Source organism: Acomys russatus, chromosome 20 (assembly GCF_903995435.1).
Source record: "Acomys russatus chromosome 20, mAcoRus1.1, whole genome shotgun sequence".
Lineage (NCBI taxonomy): Eukaryota > Metazoa > Chordata > Mammalia > Rodentia > Muridae > Acomys > Acomys russatus.
Window position 1 is genome coordinate 31,399,449 of NC_067156.1, and position 19,767 is coordinate 31,419,215.

At 41.2% G+C, this 19,767-nt stretch overlaps 1 protein-coding gene across 2 annotated transcripts in view; it reads left to right on the forward strand.

Annotated features, from left to right (window-relative positions):
• Nucleotides 1-19,767, forward strand: part of Stk32a (serine/threonine kinase 32A) — a 109,251-nt gene that overhangs the window by 73,710 nt on the left and 15,774 nt on the right. For both annotated transcript variants that reach the window (XM_051163632.1, XM_051163633.1), the window contains exons 6-7: nt 4,801-4,838; nt 12,767-12,856. In XM_051163632.1, the coding sequence (XP_051019589.1) occupies nt 4,801-4,838; nt 12,767-12,856 (128 nt within the window). The remainder of the gene's footprint in view (nt 1-4,800; nt 4,839-12,766; nt 12,857-19,767) is intronic.

The following is a 19,767-nucleotide window of genomic DNA, read 5'->3' on the forward strand; positions in this document are numbered from 1 at the left end:
CTAACAACATGACTTGTAGCATGGTTAGGCTGGTGTGGTGTGGGGCAGAGTACACCGTGCTCTCAGCCATGGAACTGGGCGGGAATCAGGACTGTGGGCATAAGGGGCTGTCTGGAAAAGGGGGATGGAGGCCAGGGAGCTGGCATGTGGTGGAGTTTCGCCTGTATATGAGGTAGCAGCCAACAGTGTCACTCTTATACCTGTGGGGTGAAAGCCAGTGGGAGCTCAGGTAGGGAAGGCACATGGAGGAAAACAAAGGTACCACTGTAGTGTTTTTTTCAGTAGCAGATTGGTAATTCTGTTACTAATTTATCTATTGATGCTTAAAATGTGTAAGACGTGAAACTTGATCATTTTCAGTGACAAAAACACAGTGACTACTTGAACATGGTGGAAACTATAGCCACCTTACATCTTCAGAGCTTTCCCATCGACTACTGTGAATAATAACACTGCTATGGACGTGGGCACACAAACCCCTGCACAAATTCTCATTCAAACCTTTGGCTTAGACGTCTAAGCTATGAAGCTGTTGGACAGTGTGTTATTTTCATACTTTATATTCTGGGAGATCCCAATGCTATTTCCAGCAATTCTATTCTAAAGGTAGACTTATCAAGAGTTGCTAAGCAATTGGTGTTAGGAGTTCAAAACAGAAAACTTACGAGATAGTTCAATGTTTTCAGTTTTAAAACAGGAGAACTATGGAGCCAGGTACTGGGGTAAGGAATTCTGGAATCATTTTGGTCTTGTATGGTTGAGGGTTGTGGATAGACAGGGAAGGTTCTGTTCAAGGAACTTTGCATTTTTTATGTATCTTATGCAGATGAGACCATCAGATGAACAATTTTATGTACTTATCTGTAATTCCAGGGTAAGGATTAGAAATGTGCTTCATGTGCATTATCATTTGGAATGTAAATAATATTTAAAATCATAAGACTAAATGCAGCCATTTAGTGGAAGGCAGTTCTGCATAGACCGGAACCTTGATAGAGCCCAACGTTCAGAGCTTTGAGCCAGAAGATGCCAGCAAAGGAGGCTGAGGAGGGATCTTTGAGGTAGAAGAGACCCAGTAACTTATGACTTTCTAAGGCATGAAAACAGAGTGTGTCATGAAGGAAGGGGTGATTACTCTCCAGAAAGTGTAGCATAAATAACTGTGCGGTGATTGGATTTGGCACAGTGAGGGGGGATTGATGTAGCTGACAGGAGTAATTTCAAGGACCCAAGGAGATGGAAGTCTGTTCAGGATCTGGGAAGTAGCAGCTGCTGTTGCCAGGTCCCCCGTCAGTGTTAGATTCAGACTCTTCCTCAAGGGAAGAGTACCATGTAGCAATGAGTGGAGGTGTGTTGGAGTAGATCCTACGGTAACGTACTTCTATAAAGGAGAAGGAGGAGTTGGTGTACAATATGAGGACATTCCCTCAAGGGAAAGCGGGAAAGGGAAGAGGACAGGACTCCAGGTCCCACAGAAGAGCTGGTACGCCATAGCCCAAGAGAAGACGGTGGCAAGTCAAAAGGTATGTGGTCTGCAAGGTTCTCTGATGTTTGTGAATTGACACACTATGGTCACCCACAGAGAGGAAGCAAGGGGTGAGGGCATGGGGGTCTGAGGAACAATCAAAATGTGAAGGGACTTCAGAGTAGGCAAGTGTCATGGCATTGCCCAGCACACTGATACTTGGATATGTACGCTCAGTATTATTTCCATCCTATTGTTCACTGGGCTGGGTTCCTTCAGGAGAGCATAGATGTGTCATTTTAGTCTCAAGAACTTTTTGAATCTTGGAGAACTTTACTGCTGATTTCTATAGTGGCCAGACTCACAGCCGTTCTCCCAACAGTGTACAAGGCTCTTCGTATCCTCAACATCATCCATTGTTGGTGGTGTTGTCTTCTTGATTAGTCTCTAAATGTGACTTTTTATCTCAAAATGTCAGAGAGGAACCCAGTAGTTCTGGACAGACACAGCGTGTGATGGCTTATGCCTGAACTTTGGTAGAGAGATCCCACAGCTCCCAGTTTCCAGGGGAACTTCAAACTTATCCATGTCTGTTGACCACTAAGTTAAACCATATTAGAGACAGCTATAAGTGAAATAACCATCTTGGGAAAAATGATTTCATATTCTGATTTACTGTAGGGTACTGAAGTGTTGCTGAATACTAAAATTCAGAAGTAGAAAACTCAAACTTGGTCTAGCAGGAATATTAATCTAACTCTCTAAGTTTCTTTTCAGTTTCTTTTTTTCTTGTGAACGAATAAATCATTTTATCAGACTGCAAATTCACCTTTACTGACTTAGAAGTTACCTCATTATAGTTTTCAAAAACTGTGTAGTTAGATCCTAAGCTTATGTAATTTATTCTAATGCTTTTAAAAATCCACATTTTTTATTAGCTTTCTCATATTCTTCCTTTCATGTTGAGATAAACATGCCCCTTTACCACTGCATACCTCTCTGGTCCAGTTCCTTCTGCATCTTTTTTCATCCTCTTCATCCCCGAGGGAACAAGATCTCATTTCTCTCCCTGTTATCTGAGCACAGTGGCTTACCCAAGTGGGTAACTACCTGAAGATGAAATAAACATAAAATTAAAGTAAAAAACGCATAAGCAATGAGTTATTCACCTTTTGGATTTCTCTATAATATTCTCAGTTTCACAGTAAGTTCTGGGAAGCCTAATGGACAAAAAGATGAGAAAGTGCAAAAAGAATCAACCACAATACTGAAGGACTTAGTGGTAAAATCACAAAATGTGAAATGTGTGGTGATTCATTTTGGGCACGAACCCTCATAAGTACAGGCAAAGAGATATTGGTATTGGACTTACCATACCCAACTCTTTCCTTCCTGGGGCTTTTGCTTTGCCAGAAAACACTGATGTCAACTGGATACAATCTGAAAATGGTGCAAAGTGCTGATGGCTGCTTTACCGCAAGCTTCCTGCCACAGTTTTGGTGGTGTGCAGCAGCATCTGGCTTATCCTGTTGGGTCCACCTTCTGTGTGCTAAAATTTCCCCCGCGTCTCCCTTAGTGACCACCATAGACTGGGACTCTATGTGCCACCCAAGAAATGATCTCTAGCATCAAGGATGTCGTGAGCCTGAGTGTGTTGAAGCATTGTACCTAAGTGTGGCACACATGACAAGGAAGTCGAAACCACATCCACACATTTGGTCTAGCACTAGGGTGTCACGGAAGGTTTCTTGCAGGAAGTGAAATCTCTGATGGCCAGGGTAAATCTGCCGGGTGTCTCAGTGCTGTAGTGAGAGGGTCAGATACAGGCTAAAGAGCAACAACTCTGGTAATGAGCAGGCAAAAGCTTACAGGGAATATGGTAGAGGCTCCCACAGGTATTGATATGGCTGGAGCACAGAACCAGATAGCACAATGGCTTCTATGACGTGTGAGAGTTTGGACTTGATTCTTCAAACAAAGGATTTGGAGGCAGGTCTGCAATATTACAAGAGCGCTTAGCCACAGACACATGCAATTTGAAATCCTGTTACATTATCTTTTCAGTAAATTGCACCCTATAGCACAGTAAAGCATCCTGCTGCAGAGAAATGTGATTCCTCTATAGATCATAAAAGGAAAGTTTCAGGATTAACAAATTAATCCATGCCACCTGAAGGCTGGATGTAGCATGTACCCACTTCTGTTTATGATTAAGTATTATTTTTTTGGAAGCTCATTAATTTCACCAAGAAAGGGGGATGTCCAGCCTTGGTCTGTCAAAAGCTAAGGTCACTTTTTATTCTAACAACATAAAAGCCACTTGACCAAACTGATAATGTGTTCCCAAACCTGTTTCAGCATTTCTTCCCTAATGGCTTTTGTGAATCTAGGCTGAAGCATTTTAATGGTACATTAGGGAAGGGTAGTGAAAATCTGAGCAAGGAGAAGTGTGGCTTGTTATAAACTACAGTGCTAGTCACTGATCGAGGAGAACCATCTAGTGTAATCATTTCATGAGAACATTGAAAACACTGTTGGCCATCAGGGTTCCTATTTGTTATCTCAAAATACCTTCTACTGGAAGAATGGTTTTCACTTCCCCTCACCATCTTTTTACTATCCCTTTCATTTCTAATAACATAGGCATATTTTAAAGGTACACACCATTAGGCTTTGATAAATAATCATTCATCAATGTTGAGTTGATAGGAAATGAATTGAATTTGGAATAAATTGAAATAATTATACATGATGAAATGAATATTACTATCAAGAAAATTACCAGGACCTTCTCATGCAGTTACCTTTTTGGCTTTGAGTGATCTTGTCAGAAGTTGACCATCTATCTCAGCACATTTCTAATATACAATGTAATGCATATTAATTATGGCTATCATGTTATACATAGTGCATAGATGATTGATTCCCTTTTACTACCTTTAGTACAGTAATTAAGCTATTAAAGGCATTAGACCATGTGTAACTGGGATTTCACAGGAAGACAATGGCTAATATTATTCAAGCTACTTTCTGTCAATGTAAATGTTCCATAATTCCCCGTGGACCAGTACTTTCATGCTATAGGAATTAAGAGTCTTTGTGAATGGGAGAAGTCCAGGTTCAGAGCCCAATTCCTCTATCTATTGATGTGTGAGCTGGGCTGGATCCCTAGTGTTCTAATTTGCACAGCTCACGTTAACTGTCTCGTGGATTCTCTGACCTTGGGAATGAATGCTAGTACAGCGTGCCAACCCTAAATAGGATCTACTGAACACTTTTGCTTTCACTTTGTTTTATTATGAACCGTTTTATCTTTTCCTTATTTCCTTCCCTAGGGATATGAAACCCGACAATATTTTACTTGATGAACATGGTAAGTACATGATTTGCTTGTAATTATCTATATGACAGGTATTCCCAGCACATTGATTACCCTAGCTCGATTCATCTGTCATACACACACACATGTCTTGTATATAAACTTCATAGATAAACTTTATAACAATGAAATAATCCAATATTAGACTCTTAAATAACATTGAATTGACATAATGAGAAAGGCACTCCTTACTCAGGTTTTTTCCAGTACTACATCCCTCCCAGAAAACGATCTGGTTGTTTTAGTAGTAGTTTGCCTTAATCTTGTTCACTGAAAGACAGAGCTGGTCCAAATACAGAGCATTTGTCAGGTAATACTGTCCTCCAGTAACTGAGATGATTTTGTCAATGTATCCCTTCATTGTTTGCGTTTTCTGTCTACATTTATATGAGACATCAAGGCTTATGTGCAATATTTTCAGTTAAGAAAGTAAACGAACTTAAAGAAAATATATAATATAGGCAAAATATTATTATTGGATCCAGTAATAAAATTGAAAGGAAAATGGCAAGACTCATGAAGGGGACCGTGAATGACTGCAGTTCAAGAGCCCTGGTTAAATACAAGCTTTTGCCAACATAATGAAACATGCATAGTCTCTTCTTAACATGTTTTAGAACTTTTTATTTTTATGTGTATAAGTGTTTCACCTGCATGTTATGCTGTGCACCATGTGTGCGCACTGCCAGAAGAAGGCATAGTATCCCCTGAAACTGGAATTACAGATTGCTGTGAACCCCATGTGGGTGCTGCTAATCAAAACTGGGTCCTCTGGCAGAGCAGCAGTTGCTCTTAATCACTGGAGCATCTCCCCGGCTCTTTCCTCAACATTTACAAAAGTCTGCTTGGACTTATTGGTACTACATCAGGGAATACTGATGACGTAAAGCTGCGTGGTGTAAATGGGAGGGCACTGCTCTTGGCCACTGTTGGCAGTAAGTGTTTCCAGGTTCTTGGCAACTTACTAAGATAATTGAAAAGGTGCGCACAAATGACAAAGCAGTTTTATTTAAAGGCAGTAGAGGACTCGGTGCAAAGAAGCAGTAGCCTATTGGAGATAGAATGTCCAAGAACCCCCCAATTATTGTTGGAGGCTTCTTTTTATGGGGTCCAGGAGAAAGAGTTGGTTGCTAGGAGGAGGGTCTTTCTGTGTCATTAGAAAGGTGTGTGTGATGTAAGCCCTGCTTACTGTAGATGTCCTTTCCCACAATGCACCTGATTTTAATAACAAGCATGCCCAGTTTTGCAATGCATAAGAAAGTAAATGGAGGGGTTTACCTATAAGCTCACTCAGAAGGTACAGTTGCCTTAAGGTACACAAAACCCAAACCAGTTTGGGGTAGTTGGCCAATTTCTCTTCTTCCCTTATTCCTTACTGTATCTTAAGGCATGCTAAAATAGGATGGGTATTGCTGTACGACTGCCAAGGAGCAACGCACTTTATGTAGAAGCAGGGTGTACATGCGCATCGGCGCAGGTCGGGGTTCCTGGGTTCCTGGGTACGTTATTAGCAAAGTGGTGTGTGTGACTCAAGCCCTGTGGTATCCTGGGTTTCTCAGCTGCCCCTACCTGATTCAGCAGTAGCTGTTTCATCCTTGCTCTGTGTTGGAAAACTTCTGCAAAGCAAACCTAAGTCTGTAAAGACCCTTCTTTATCAAACTTTGATAATCAAGCAGGTTTGCAATTAGAACGGAAAAACTCTAAGTTCTACTTATTGCTTATTACTTATTTGCCTGCTTGAATGGCTCCCACCTAAGCTCAGAGAGCTAGAAAAATCCTTCGTGCATGGCCTCTGATCTCAAAGCACAAAGTCATTACTTATTTACGGACTGTCTGAAGGGACTTTTTTCCCCACTTCCTTCCAATGGTTTATTTCTTTACCTTTATAGCTTCTGACATTTTGGAACACATTTCTGAACCTCAGAAATGCAAGCAACGCTGAGACCTAGCGTGAAGGTGACCTTCGTGAAAACACCATCTCTTCCAGCCTTCTGTGGGAGGCATGGTCCTCCCATGCCTGGTTTAAATACACTCTGAAAATCTTCATAGCTGGGGAGAAAGGCAGCCTGCACAAACCACTCTTTTGTAATTTAGACAAAAAGCAACTCTGCACCACCAAACATGGCTGGTCAAGCAGAACCAGGTTTTGGTCTATTCCTTACCTTTCTTGACAGATGGCTGCCTTAGGCAAGATTCCTGTCACTTCATCATTTGTAAAGTCTCTGAATAGAGACCTTACCAATGGAAGCATTTTCCATTCCTCTTTTAATCTTGGTTCTTAAAACAGGCTTTATCGTGTTTTTATACGTTTGCATTTCTTCTCATTATTTTTTCTTGGAAGTTTGGTGATTATACATTAGGAAAAAAGTGAGTTAGTTTAGTCACACAGGGAGCCTACCCTTGTGAAGGGCTGATTATAATGTTGTTTAGAGTATGAATTCCAGAGCCAGATTACTTTAAAACCGAGTTCACTAGTACTAGCTCTCAGAATTTAGTTAAGTTGCCTCAAACAGTCTCCATGTCTTCAATTCTTTGGAACACAAGAATACTTACATTTTACCATCATTAGAAGCATTGATACAACACTGACAAAATATGATGCAATGTCAACCATTAAATCAACTGGTGTTCAGAGATATTAATGATGAGTGGTTATTGGTTCCTATTATCTTGATGTTGGGACTGTTAGAGAGACTGTGTGTATGTGAGCTTCCTTTCTTTTGTTTTTGTGGATGTGGGGTTATTTCCTTTGTTTTCCTAGGTAAAGTTACCTTCCTTGGGCTAGAGTTTTCTTTCTAGTATCTTCTGTAAAGCTTGATGAAATATGATATTGATTTACATTCAGAATTTTAGACTCACGAGGATAGGGAAGATGTTTTCTTCAAGATTGCTAAATACAAATAGCCAAAACACTATGAACATAACATATATATATATATATATATATATATATATATATATATATATATATATATATATATATATATAATTCTTGATTGTTTTGTGGTTCTTCTAGATGTATGTAGTTTATTTATGTGTAGTAATATAAATGTATATGTAAAAAAGAAATAAAATAAAAAAGAAATAAAAATTTAAAAGAGAAAAAGAAAACCTCTTAGAACCAAATGGAAGTGTGACTTCCATAGGATTGCAGAGGCTTTCAGAGTTGGACAGGGACTGTGTTGACGAGCTGTATGGCTTTGTGTAGAGCGTCACGTATCTGAGAAGGCCCAGATCTCTATGGATAGAGTGTATGCAAGTTAAGTGCTCACTGATCTTCCCCCAGAGAATTACTTTGGCTTTTAGGGTGTGATGTACTAAAGACTCTTCTTTTCATATTGAATGCTGAGTTTAAACAAGATCATTTAGCCTTAACCTTCAAGTAACTCCACTCGTAACCGGTCCATTCTGGCTTCCTCCATTTCCACAGTTGTCTGAGGTCACTGTTCTTGGCATTGTCATTCTGGTCAGGACTTTGGGGCTTGGAGTGTCTTCCCGAGGGACAGTTGCAGTGTCTCAGATGATGGGTAACTCCAGCACCCCTTTGATTTAAGGTTGAACAGCACCAACAACAGGAACTATATTGTAGTCCCATTCCAAACTCACCTTCAGAATTGTTGCTTTTAATAAAAGAAAAAAATTGCTCTGGAGGGACTGTCGGAGTGAAATAGATGCAGACAAAGAGAAAATCTGGGATACATTCTGTAAACCCTGTCCTGGGGATATCTTTCTAGAGAAAATAATTGTTTTGAAGTCATTTTCACTTAGATTAAAAAAAAAATCTAGGACTTCAACACTATTCCTGAACCAAAATTCATCACTCTTAAGTGATTAAATTCCCAATCTGTATCCTCCCAGCTCCTGATGTGGTTGTTTTTATGAGAGAACCAGTCGGACCACGAGCTGATGCCTGCCCTTTGGAGCAACAGCTGCTGCTGAAGCTTACTGACCTCTACCATCACGTTTTCAATAGTTCACCCCTGGCGTGGAGATTGTAGCAGCTGCAAAAGGGCAGCTGTGTAATTTTTCTTGCATGCCTTTTCCTGTGCCCATCCTTCCAAATGAGTGTTGTATTTACATCACATGGCTTCTATAGTAATTCACCTGTGCTCAGGGACAGGCTGAAAGTATGTTTTATTGTAATGATTTATATTGCTCATATTCACCAGCAGGTAGTGGCATTTATGTGAGATCATCCAAGATGAAGACTCTTTCCATGGTGTGCATTAACAATTCTTATGATTCAGCATTTGACATAAAAAATGTTTTTCATTTTGAGCAGGCAAGTTACTGCTCTCTCCAGATACCTCACGTGTACTAGCTCAGAGCCAGTATGGCAACAGGTCTTGGGTGAGTCACAGCTGACTGTCCTGATACATATTTTTACATCCTACCAGTAGAAGTGGCCAATCCGATTCTATCACTTCCACAAATGTCTAAAACAAATCAGTGTGTTTTTATTAAGTTATCCTGGAAATAAAGCTACATCCAGAGGAACAATAATGCCTGCCTGGTATATCAAAGACTTGGGTAATTACAAAACTATCTATAATTTAGCTTCTTAATATTATCTGTAGTCACAAGAGAGGGAGGTAAAAATCCAGTCTTGAGTGTGAGAAAGAACAGAGCTTTCTATCTTATCAGTTTCCTCCATGAAGAGCCCCAAAACATGTTGAAAAATCAAGAAGGTGTCCCATTGAAAAGGTATGATAGCACGTGTGGCCGCCCCAGATAATGATGATCATGCCTTAGCTAGTGCTGAGAATAGCTAGCATCACAGGAAAAGTGGATCGCACATACTGTAAACATTTGCAAATGTGAGCGTCTTAACAGTTGTGGCCAGTGCCTGCTGATTAGCCACCGTGTCCTGGAGAAATGTGTTGATGAAAAGGGCCTCAGAGTGAGCACAGCCGCAGTGAGGAAGGATATAGATACGGACAACAGTGGTGGCCGGAGTCAACCGCCCTGTAAAGTGAGTTGCGCTTATTATGCTGTCCCAGGTGGAAACCCTTCCCAGGCATCTAAGCCAGGAAATCCTTAGTCTTCCACAGGAGAACTTTACACCAAACATCTCACAATGCCCAAGTCAGCTCCATAGCAAGATTTATAAATCTAGTGTCTCTACAGTCCTGGTGTTAAGAAACTTTATTCCAGGAGTTTGCTTGGACCGCTGGATTGTGGAAGAAGGTATCAAACCCCTTCCTTCTCAGGGAAAGCCCTGATTCCTTCAGTCAGCATCACAATGAGCCCGCCCTTGGAAGTCATCGTCCCAGCACAGAAGAGAGCCTGGCCAGGAAAGAGTGCAACACAGATGTGCCCATGGGAGCGGAAGCTCAGCATCATGGAGGGTGCTGGACAGTTGATAATGGCACCTGCTACAGCTCCCATAAACCCTAGGCCTCAGATCATCCCCTCGCACTTTCTTCCAGGCATCCCGGCAGGGGTAAACGTCTGAGTCAATCAAAAAGTGGTTGCTTCCATTTGCTCAGTCCTTTGGGTTTGTGGACAGAACACACGACATTTTAGGAGATTCTGAATCTGAACCAAAGTGTCACTAGAGCAGAGTCTAGATCCTGAAACCATCTCTACATCTCAACTCCAATTCTGCCACGTCTGGGGCCTAGGAAATTATTCTTAAGCCAGTTAATCACCTACACAACAGGGACTACTTTGCTGGGACAAGTTATGACAGCATTTTCAACACTGAAGGAATCATGCAATGTTAATGGAAAAATAAATATTGAGCATTGAACAGAAAAAAATCATCAGTGCTGTCTAGGTTTGTAGGTTTTTTGTTTGTTTGGTTGGTTTGGTTTGGTTTGGTTTGGTTTTTTTTTTTTTCCTGAACCAATTTCACTATTCCATTCAGCCAGGTCTTTCTTTCAAAACAATGATGTCTTGTTTTGTTTTGTTTTTCTTTCTTTTGTTTGTTTGTTTGTTTGTTGAGGCAAGGTTTCTCTGTGTAGCCTTGGCTGTCCTAGACTGGCCTCAAACTACAGAGATCACCTGCCTCTGCCTCCCAAGTGCTGTGACATCACAATCTTCTGAAAGGTGGGCTTAAATGCTGGGCCATGGACCTTAGTGTTTCTGATCCAGAAGGTAGGAGAGGTCTGGAGTTTTGTATTTCTTACAAGTGAGTGCCCCTGGTGTTTCTCATCCAGAGAACAGGCTTTGGGAAGTGTGCACATCAAAGGTGCCCTTTGCATTCTACTTCTACTACAAGTCTAGGAAACCTTAGAACTGAGTCTGGAAAGGGTCCATGCCTGGATGCTCGCAACCATCTTCTGGAGTTTGATGTTTTCAGTGCAGATGCCTTTCCTGTCAGCCCAGTTGAAGATGCATGGGAGTGAGACACAGGCATATGTATATTGTAAAAACTCTACCTTAGTCTCTGATAGTGATTGTCAATAGTTCTGCTGCCCTGACAAGAGCTGGGCTAAGTCTCCCATAGACACTGTCCCCTTTCATCTTTCTATAACCTCACCTGGTGAGAAAACTACAATCAGAGAGCACAGGGGACTTTTTCAAGGTGACATAGCTGGTTAGTGGTGGGGACTAGACTTAAAGCCATGAATTCTGGCTTATAGTAGTGACAATTTCAGGCCCGCTTAATTTGCATCAAATTCCAAAATTGTCCTATATTTGAAGCATAAACTCTGGAGAATTAGAAGAGCTACTGAAATCATTCACTGGTATGATTTGGCCAAGAATGCTTTACCTTTCAACTCAACAAACGCTACTTTCACCCTATGAAAATGGCATACAATCAAGAGGAATGTATTTCTGCAAAAAACAGAACCATGTTGATGGAGACAACGAGAGCTTTTCTTAGCAAAGGGCAGGATGCTACCAGAAGCAGGCCGTGAAGTTTAGTGTGAGGAGCTTGGACTGGGGGCCCTGGAAGGAGAATCAGGTGCTGTTCCCTCTGTAGCCCCGTCTCATCAACACAGACACTTGGAAATGGAAATGCCAACACGTCAAGCTCTAGGAAGGCAGGTAACTGTTGTGCCAACAGCTAACACAACAGGCTTGTTGGCATGAATTTCCTGCGCTGCCCTTTTCTTCCTTCCAGATACAAATACAGAAACCCTGAAACATTATGTAAGGTGTATTTCCCACTAAACTTAAGTGCTACCCGTACATTTTATTTCTGCGTGTTATAATTCGAAGAGGTCTTAGATGTCATCTAATCTACCCATTCTTTATTTTCAGTACAGGAAACTTTAGGCTCAATGTAGAAAAAGGACTTAATGCCTACTACATGTCAGGGGGACAGAGGTCTAGACACAGATCATGTTTCCCAATTCTTTTAAAAATAATTCTAAATTTTTCCTCTTGTCCCTTGATACAGTTTATTTTGTTAGAGGTCACTGAATGCATCCTGCCCTGTCTGTCTCCTCCATGCACATGGCATCTTTTAAAAGTAAAGAACAGCAAAAGCAGAAAAAAAATGTATATTCATACCTGGGCCAGAATATAGTAATTTAATAGTAATTTGATTCATAGTTGTTTTTAAAGATCCCATGAGAGAGTGTGAGAATTGTGATGCTTTGAGAGACTTGGGCTGTATCCTATATGGCATGCATAGGATAAACAGTCTAGCCTGGTTCCAACAGACAGTAATACCCAGAGGAGTTCTTGGAACATGAACTCATCTAGCAATTTTCAAATAGTCTGAGGTTGAACTACAAGTGTATAATCTGATACTAATGGCTACATATCATGTTCCGGCTGTTGCAGACCTGCTGGTTTAAGACCTCATTGGCCTTGAGGATGGACTAAGGAGTTGGTATTGCCTGTACTCAGTTGCAGCTAGAATACCAGAACTAAAGACTAAGTGTCCAGATCTTTTCAATTAGATGTTTGGCTGTTCTTCTTGGTTGGAGGGATTCAACATTCTCCTGGTCTTCCTCTCCCCCCAGGGCATGTGCACATCACAGACTTCAACATTGCAGCCATGCTGCCCAAGGAGACTCGGATCACCACCGTAGCTGGCACCAAGCCGTACATGGGTGGGTACAAGCAGCTTCTCAAGTGTTTGTAAGAACAGATCTTTTGTTTCTGGTTCTTCTAGTACCATTCACTGTAGGCCAAATTGATAAGGATTTGGACCTGGAGCAGACAAACTCCTTTCTAGTTGGCTTTACCTGGGGAACTGTGGATTTGATGGGTCTGAACTGAAGCTGAGGCATCTGCATTAGCAAGCCACGCGGGGTGATCTTGATTCATTGGGGACATTGATCACATTATGAAAAGGCTATCTTATGACCTAATTAGTATCTACCCATTTCTGAACAAAAGTATGAATTTGGTCAATGGCTAATTGATTGCCTGTGTATATGAAAAGGTTTTGAGATCTTAGTGACTCATTAACAAACACCACACACACACATACACACACACCACACACACACACATACACACACACAAAATAAACCACACACATATACCACCACACACACCACACACACACATACCACACACACACACACACACACACACACACACACACACACACACACACACACGTCTCTACGTCATAGAAAGTACACACCAATAGGAGAGGATACAAAACAAATCAAACAAAAGGAATCAGGAATAAGCAGAGTCATATAATAAGAGTAATAATACTAGTGTTATCTAAATAATACTGTATGCATGCACAAGGTGGTAGCGTTGTTAAAGTGCCTTCCCAGCCATGCGATTAGCTTCAGTTTTGCTTTCACGACAATCTCATGAGTTAGTTGTTTTTTAAAGAGTAGGTTGTGCCCAAGAACTGTTCTGTTACATGCCTGCCTTCATTTACAGTGACATGTGGATCCGGTTTTTGCCTTGAAGATTAAGAATTCACAAAGGGGCGATCAATGACATAGGGCCAGGAGTCAAACAGCCCATAAAGTCTACATTCACTTGTGGCAATATCAGCTACAGATTGCAACTTCAGTTGTTAGTGCTTTCATCTGCAGAGAGACACTGTTTTAGTAGAACTTACTGGGCCCTGTGTCCACCCTGGAATATACAGAGAACTGTTTATCAGGAGGCATGCGGTCCTCACAGCAATGGAACACAGCCCTTTCCCATATCCCTCCTAAAGATGTGATTTCTTACCACTCAGAATTATTTGTTAATAGTCCTCATAATTATCTGTTAATTCTTGTGTCGTCTGTAATTGGATTGTAACATTCATATTTGGGTCAGATGGCTGTCTTACTTGTCTGCTGGGCAAGCTGTTTCCTGAGTTAACAGACCCTAATTGTTCATGAGGGTCTGTTGACTGTGCAGTCAAGTCTTAGCAGGAGGAGACAGACCTTGGCTACGTTTGAAGGGACTAGGTAGGGCCTGTGTTCTAGCTTCATGGGGTGCCTACAGGGCTGGCTTAGAACTTAAAAGGGAGACTCATGTCTGTATGGCTTACTTAGATGCCAAGAGTTGCAGTGCAGACTCACAGCACCAGACTCTCTCAGGGTACATCCCCTGTCATCATCAGGCTTACAAAGTCATTAGGTCACTACTGTGCAAGCTGAATTGGCACACTCGACATGCTTGTGGGAGGAGTCCACGATCCTTTTTACAGTTTGAAACACACGCAGTGCACACTAGGAAACAGGAGATGTGTAAGAGCCAGCCCAGCCCTCCATCTCTACACTGAGGTGTGAAAATCCAGCCTGGTGAGATAGTCGAGTGAGCCCTGAGAGACTACTTTCAAAACTCACTGTCATGATTTTTAAGATATTTGAAACATTATATTAAGAGCACTGTCTGCTCTTCCAAAGGTCCTGAGTTCAATTCCCAGCAACCACACGGTGGCTCATAACATCTATAATGTGATCTGATGCCCTCTTCTGGCGTGTAGGTGTACATGCAGCTAGAGCACTCATATGCCTAAAATAAATAAATAAATACATCTTTTTAAAGAATCATTAGGCCTTGATGGTTGATAAGTTATCAGTGGGGAGGGGACTGGGTACCAGCCAGTTAAAGTAGGACATTAAACAATGCAGGATTGCTGGGAGATGATGGAAGAAGGAAATCCACTCTCCACCTGTGCATCTCTCTTAATTAGTTAAACTCTTAAAGCTGTTGAAGCTGCAGGGACTCAAGAAGGAAGGAAGGAATGGCATAACGTAGATATAGCCTGAAAATTACATAGCAAAATGTCTGAACTTGAAAAATCAAGGAAAAGAGCAATGCCACTATTAATTTTTCTTTTCAGCTTTTCCTTCTTGTTCCTCTCTGTAATGGGGTGGGGCTGGGAGGAGGGCACTCTTACAAGAAAGGCCACCACAAAATTGTCTCTGAAGAAAAGAGTGAGCCTTATTTTATGTAACATTTGAACAACTGCAGATTTCATGGCTTTCAATGGCCAGTGGGGGGAATAAATTTCTTTTGTCACTTCTCAAATAATGGACACATGTAATTCAGCCCATTTTTCTTCCTAAAACCCACAGCAATCTAGTGATAAAAGGGAGTATCAGGCCTGCTGCTCTGTCCAGTTTGTTCCCCAGGTTTCCTGGGTTTCCACATTATAGCCTATTTTCTTGGAGCCAAATCAGAAAATGTGCATCTGGGGTTTCTAGGGATGGTTTCCATGGTGACGGAAGTAAGGGGAGGTCATCTTTCTCTCCTCTGCCCCACCATTTTATGTATAATATCTGTATAATTCAATTTTTTTCACAGTTGTCATTTCTACCATTTTTATACAATATAGCTAGGAAATTGGAATCTAGGCACAAGGCCAAGCACTGCCCTACTGTCACGTTTTTAATGGACAACTGTAATATTTATCAGACTCTTTCTGTGGACCAGACAAGGCGTTAGATGCGTTACACCCACTTACTCATTTATTTTCCTCAGCCTGCCCTAGGAGCCTGACTATACTTACTGCTTTTAAATGAAGATAATCTGACACTCAGCAATTTGCCATGCTCTATGTGGGAACAATTAATCATCTTGGAATGCAAATCTTATCCTTTGGCAAAGCTTTGTCTGGCCTCGGATAGGGGGAGGCATAAAGGGTGAAGTATGTTCCGGGTCATTTCCACTCATGGTTCTTGAATGGCTGAACTAGTTTAGTTTGTCCAGCATGATGGGAATGCTTCCCATTGTGTTCCAGAAGGGACGTGTGACCGCCACAGCCCACAGCTTTACCCACCACTGCTTTCGCCTTTGATCTTTTTAGTAGACATCCTTCCATGAAGAATTATGGATAGGAGCCTGCCTTTTTTTTAAACACGCACACACACATACACATACATACACACACACAGTAATTTAGTAAACTCCTATCTTCTAGAAAGTTACTAGGACCTACTTTACTGTGCTGGCATAGAACACTACAGTTAAGTAGAAAGAGAAAGAAAGAAAGACAAACAGACCTAAGAAAATAGGGAGATAGAAGTTGAGGCTCCGTATGCTCTCACCTTCCATCCTCCCATTCCATCTTTCCTCTCCAGCCTATACCTGTGTGAGTATAAACCAGACCACTTAGAAACTCACCAACTAAAGTCTTCTCACTAGTACAGAGGAGAAATGTGTGTGTATGTTCAACTATGAAAAATAGTACAGAATTCTTACAAGCAAAGAAGAAAGTAAACTAATTCTTGTACCAAGAGATGCTTATAGCTTCCTTTCTAATGTTTTTTTCTACGTACGAACAGAGTTACCTTTACATTTTTAGAAGCTAGATTAGATTAATGTAAATTAATCACATTTTGTAATGTGCAATGTGAAGGTAACAACAAATGCTACCATGTGATGAGCACCTAAGATGTCTCAGGCACTTTGTTAAATCTTTAATATTTATTACATCATTAAAACAACAACCCTGTGAGACAGATATTACTACTATTCTTACTCATACATTGAAAAGTGCAACCCAGAGAGAAAATGACGTGATCATAACCACAGAGCGAGTGATTGACAGAGCATGAAATTAAACCTGAATCTAGACACCTGTAGCCTGGGACATCTTGGGAAACGGCAGTGATGATGGTGTAATGGCTGACATTTGCTGTGTGCCGGGTACGCTCCGGTACAGGCCTTGGATCACTCACTCTAAAAACAGTGCTACATGGCAAGAAATGCTGCTCTGTGCACTTTGGAAGCGGGCCCAAGGAGGACCTAGAAACACAGTCTGAGCCGCCAGTTCTCCACCTGTGGGTCGCAACTCCTTGGAGGGGTCATGTATCCTGTGTATCAGATATTTACATTATTATTTGTAACAGCAGCAAAATTATAGGTATGAGGTAGCAATGAAAATGATTTTATGGTTGGGGGTCAACACAGCATGAGGAAGTGTATTAAATGTTCATGGTATTAGGAAGGTTGAGACCCACCGGTTTAAGTCAAGCCTGATGACTTGCGTTAGATCCTTAGAATCTCTGAAGCAGAAAAGGGACTCCTACAAATTATCTTCTGAACTTCACATTCACCTCATGGCAGGTGCGCGCATGTGCGCGCGCACACACACACACACACACATACACACACCCTAAACATGTCAAAAGAATTAATGGTATGTGTTGTAATTTATATGTGCCTCAGTTTATCCATCCATACTGTATTCATGGTTCAAAATGTATTGTACACATTGAAAACATTTATTTTTTACTTGTTAATTAAAATTTACATTGCAAGAAAGAATTCCTGGCCACAGGACACACATGCCAGTGTTTCACACCTGAGGATTCATTTTGATCTCTACTTGCACTGGAAGAACTTAACACATGAGCTCCCTGCACCCTCACCCCTGCCCAGTCATCAGGACCACAAACCTTCCCAAATGATCGGTAGAAATGGGGCACATTGTTTTAGAAAAATGTTAATTCAGAACCTGGCTATTCTGACAAGAGATCATTTCCAGAGACCTTGTAGGTCTGTGTGATTGGCTGGAGTACAAACATGCTTTTAATCCAGGAGACAGAGGCAAACAGATCAGAGTTCAGGCCAGCCCGGTATAGAGCAAGTATCAAGTAAAGAAAAGCTTAGATCCAGGTGTGGTGGTACATGCCTTTAATCCCAAGCAAAGGTAAAGTTATTTTGTAGAAGGAAGTACCCACATTTAAAAGTGATGTCTAATTGAGTGGCAGAAAAGGTGATGATCATTTCTAGTTCAATCCATTTGTCCACAAATTTTGGGAATTCCTTGTTTTTAATAGCTGAGTAGTATTCCATAGTGTATATGTACCACAGTTTCTTTATCCACTCTTCTACTGAGGGACACTTAGGCTGTTTCCATGTTATGGCTATTATGAATAAGGCTGCTATGAACATGGTTAAGCAAATGTTCTTGTTGTGTGCTGGAGCGTGTTCTGGGTATATTCCAAGGAGTGGAATAGCTGGGTCTTGAGGAAGCCCTATTCCCAGTTTTCTGATATAGCGCCACATAGATTTCCAAAGTGGCTGTACTAGTTTGCATTCCCACCAGCAATGAAGGAGTGTTCCTCTCTCTCCACATCCTTGCCAGCATGTGGTGTCACTTGAATTTTTGATCTTAGCCATTCTGATGGGTGTAAGATGGAATCTCAGAGTTGTTTTGATTTGCATTTCCTTGATGACTAAGGAGGTTGAGCACTTCTTTAAGTGTTTCTCAGGAAAAATGGGAGGAAGGAGGAATGAGAGGATATAAGGAATGGGATAACAATTGAGATGTAATATGAATAAATTAATAAAATATATTAAAAAAGAAAAGGTGATGAATCTGAGATTTGACAGAATAGGATATGGCTAACTCTCATGAGAAGAGAGAGCAAAGGGAAGCTACTCAAGAGGCAGTTTTTCAGAGGGAGGAGGCAGTTTTACCAGGACAGTAATAGATGGGTTGCAGAGAGAGAACTCAGGTGAAGACAGAATGATCCAGAAAATGAGAAGAAGCCAGAAGATTAGAGCAGATTGCTGAGTTAGTTTGAGGTCAAGCAGAGCAATTCTGGGCTGAGAAAGAAGCCAGATTATATAAACCAGCTGGGAGATTTAAGCTAGAACACCTGAGCTGAACCAGCCAGCTCAGAGCTCAGAAAGAACAAGTAAGGGTGAGCTCATTAAGCAGTTAAGTCTCAGAGGCTAAAACATTCTAGGCCTAGCTTAGATTGTATGGAGGCTAGAAGCTTCCAGGACTAGGCCTAGGTTAGCAGAAGGAGGCAGTAAGCCTCCCAGATAACTGAGCCAAGAGAATAAGTTACTTTTACACAGTGTGATATTGAAATCCATCTCTGACTTTTTATCTATTTCCTGCTCATAGAATCTGCTCGTTTTCTCGTTTGTCTTGGATTTCTTCCCTGCTTTTGAGCTTAGTGATAATGGTAATAATTCCCACATTTTTGTATCGGGGGTATGGAATTCTAGATCCTAGTGTAGTGTTTGTTTTTACTGGTACACGAGTTTCCTGTCTCCTTCATTTGTTGGTTTTAAGGGCTTTCTGTTGTCGATGATGATGATGTTTGTTTGTTTGTTTATTTTGAGGCAGTCTTTCCCTGTTGCTCTGGCTGGCCTGGAGCTTCTATGTAGCTCAGACTTTAAACATGCAGCAGTCTCCTTACGCTTGTCTCCTGACTGCTGGGATTGCTACCACGTGCATTGCATTTCTTGTTAATATAATTGACCTGCTCGCATTTATATGGAAGGCTGGGACTCTTGCCTGGGGCCTGGCACATGTGGAGCACATGTCCTGTCTCTCAGGTGTGCTTGTGGACTAGCTCCTGGGTTTCTGCTACGGATTCTATTACCTGGATCTTCTTATTCCCAGATCTTAGATAAGTTTCCCTAATGCTTTATTCGTTTTTACTTAATACCAATTCTACACTACTTTCCCTGAACATATGTTTAACAAGGCCCTTACTTTATTTTTAAGTTATTAAGTGATTATTTGGAAATCCTCTGTAAAGTCACACCCATCCCACACTGATTTTAAAGTCATTCACCATCATTT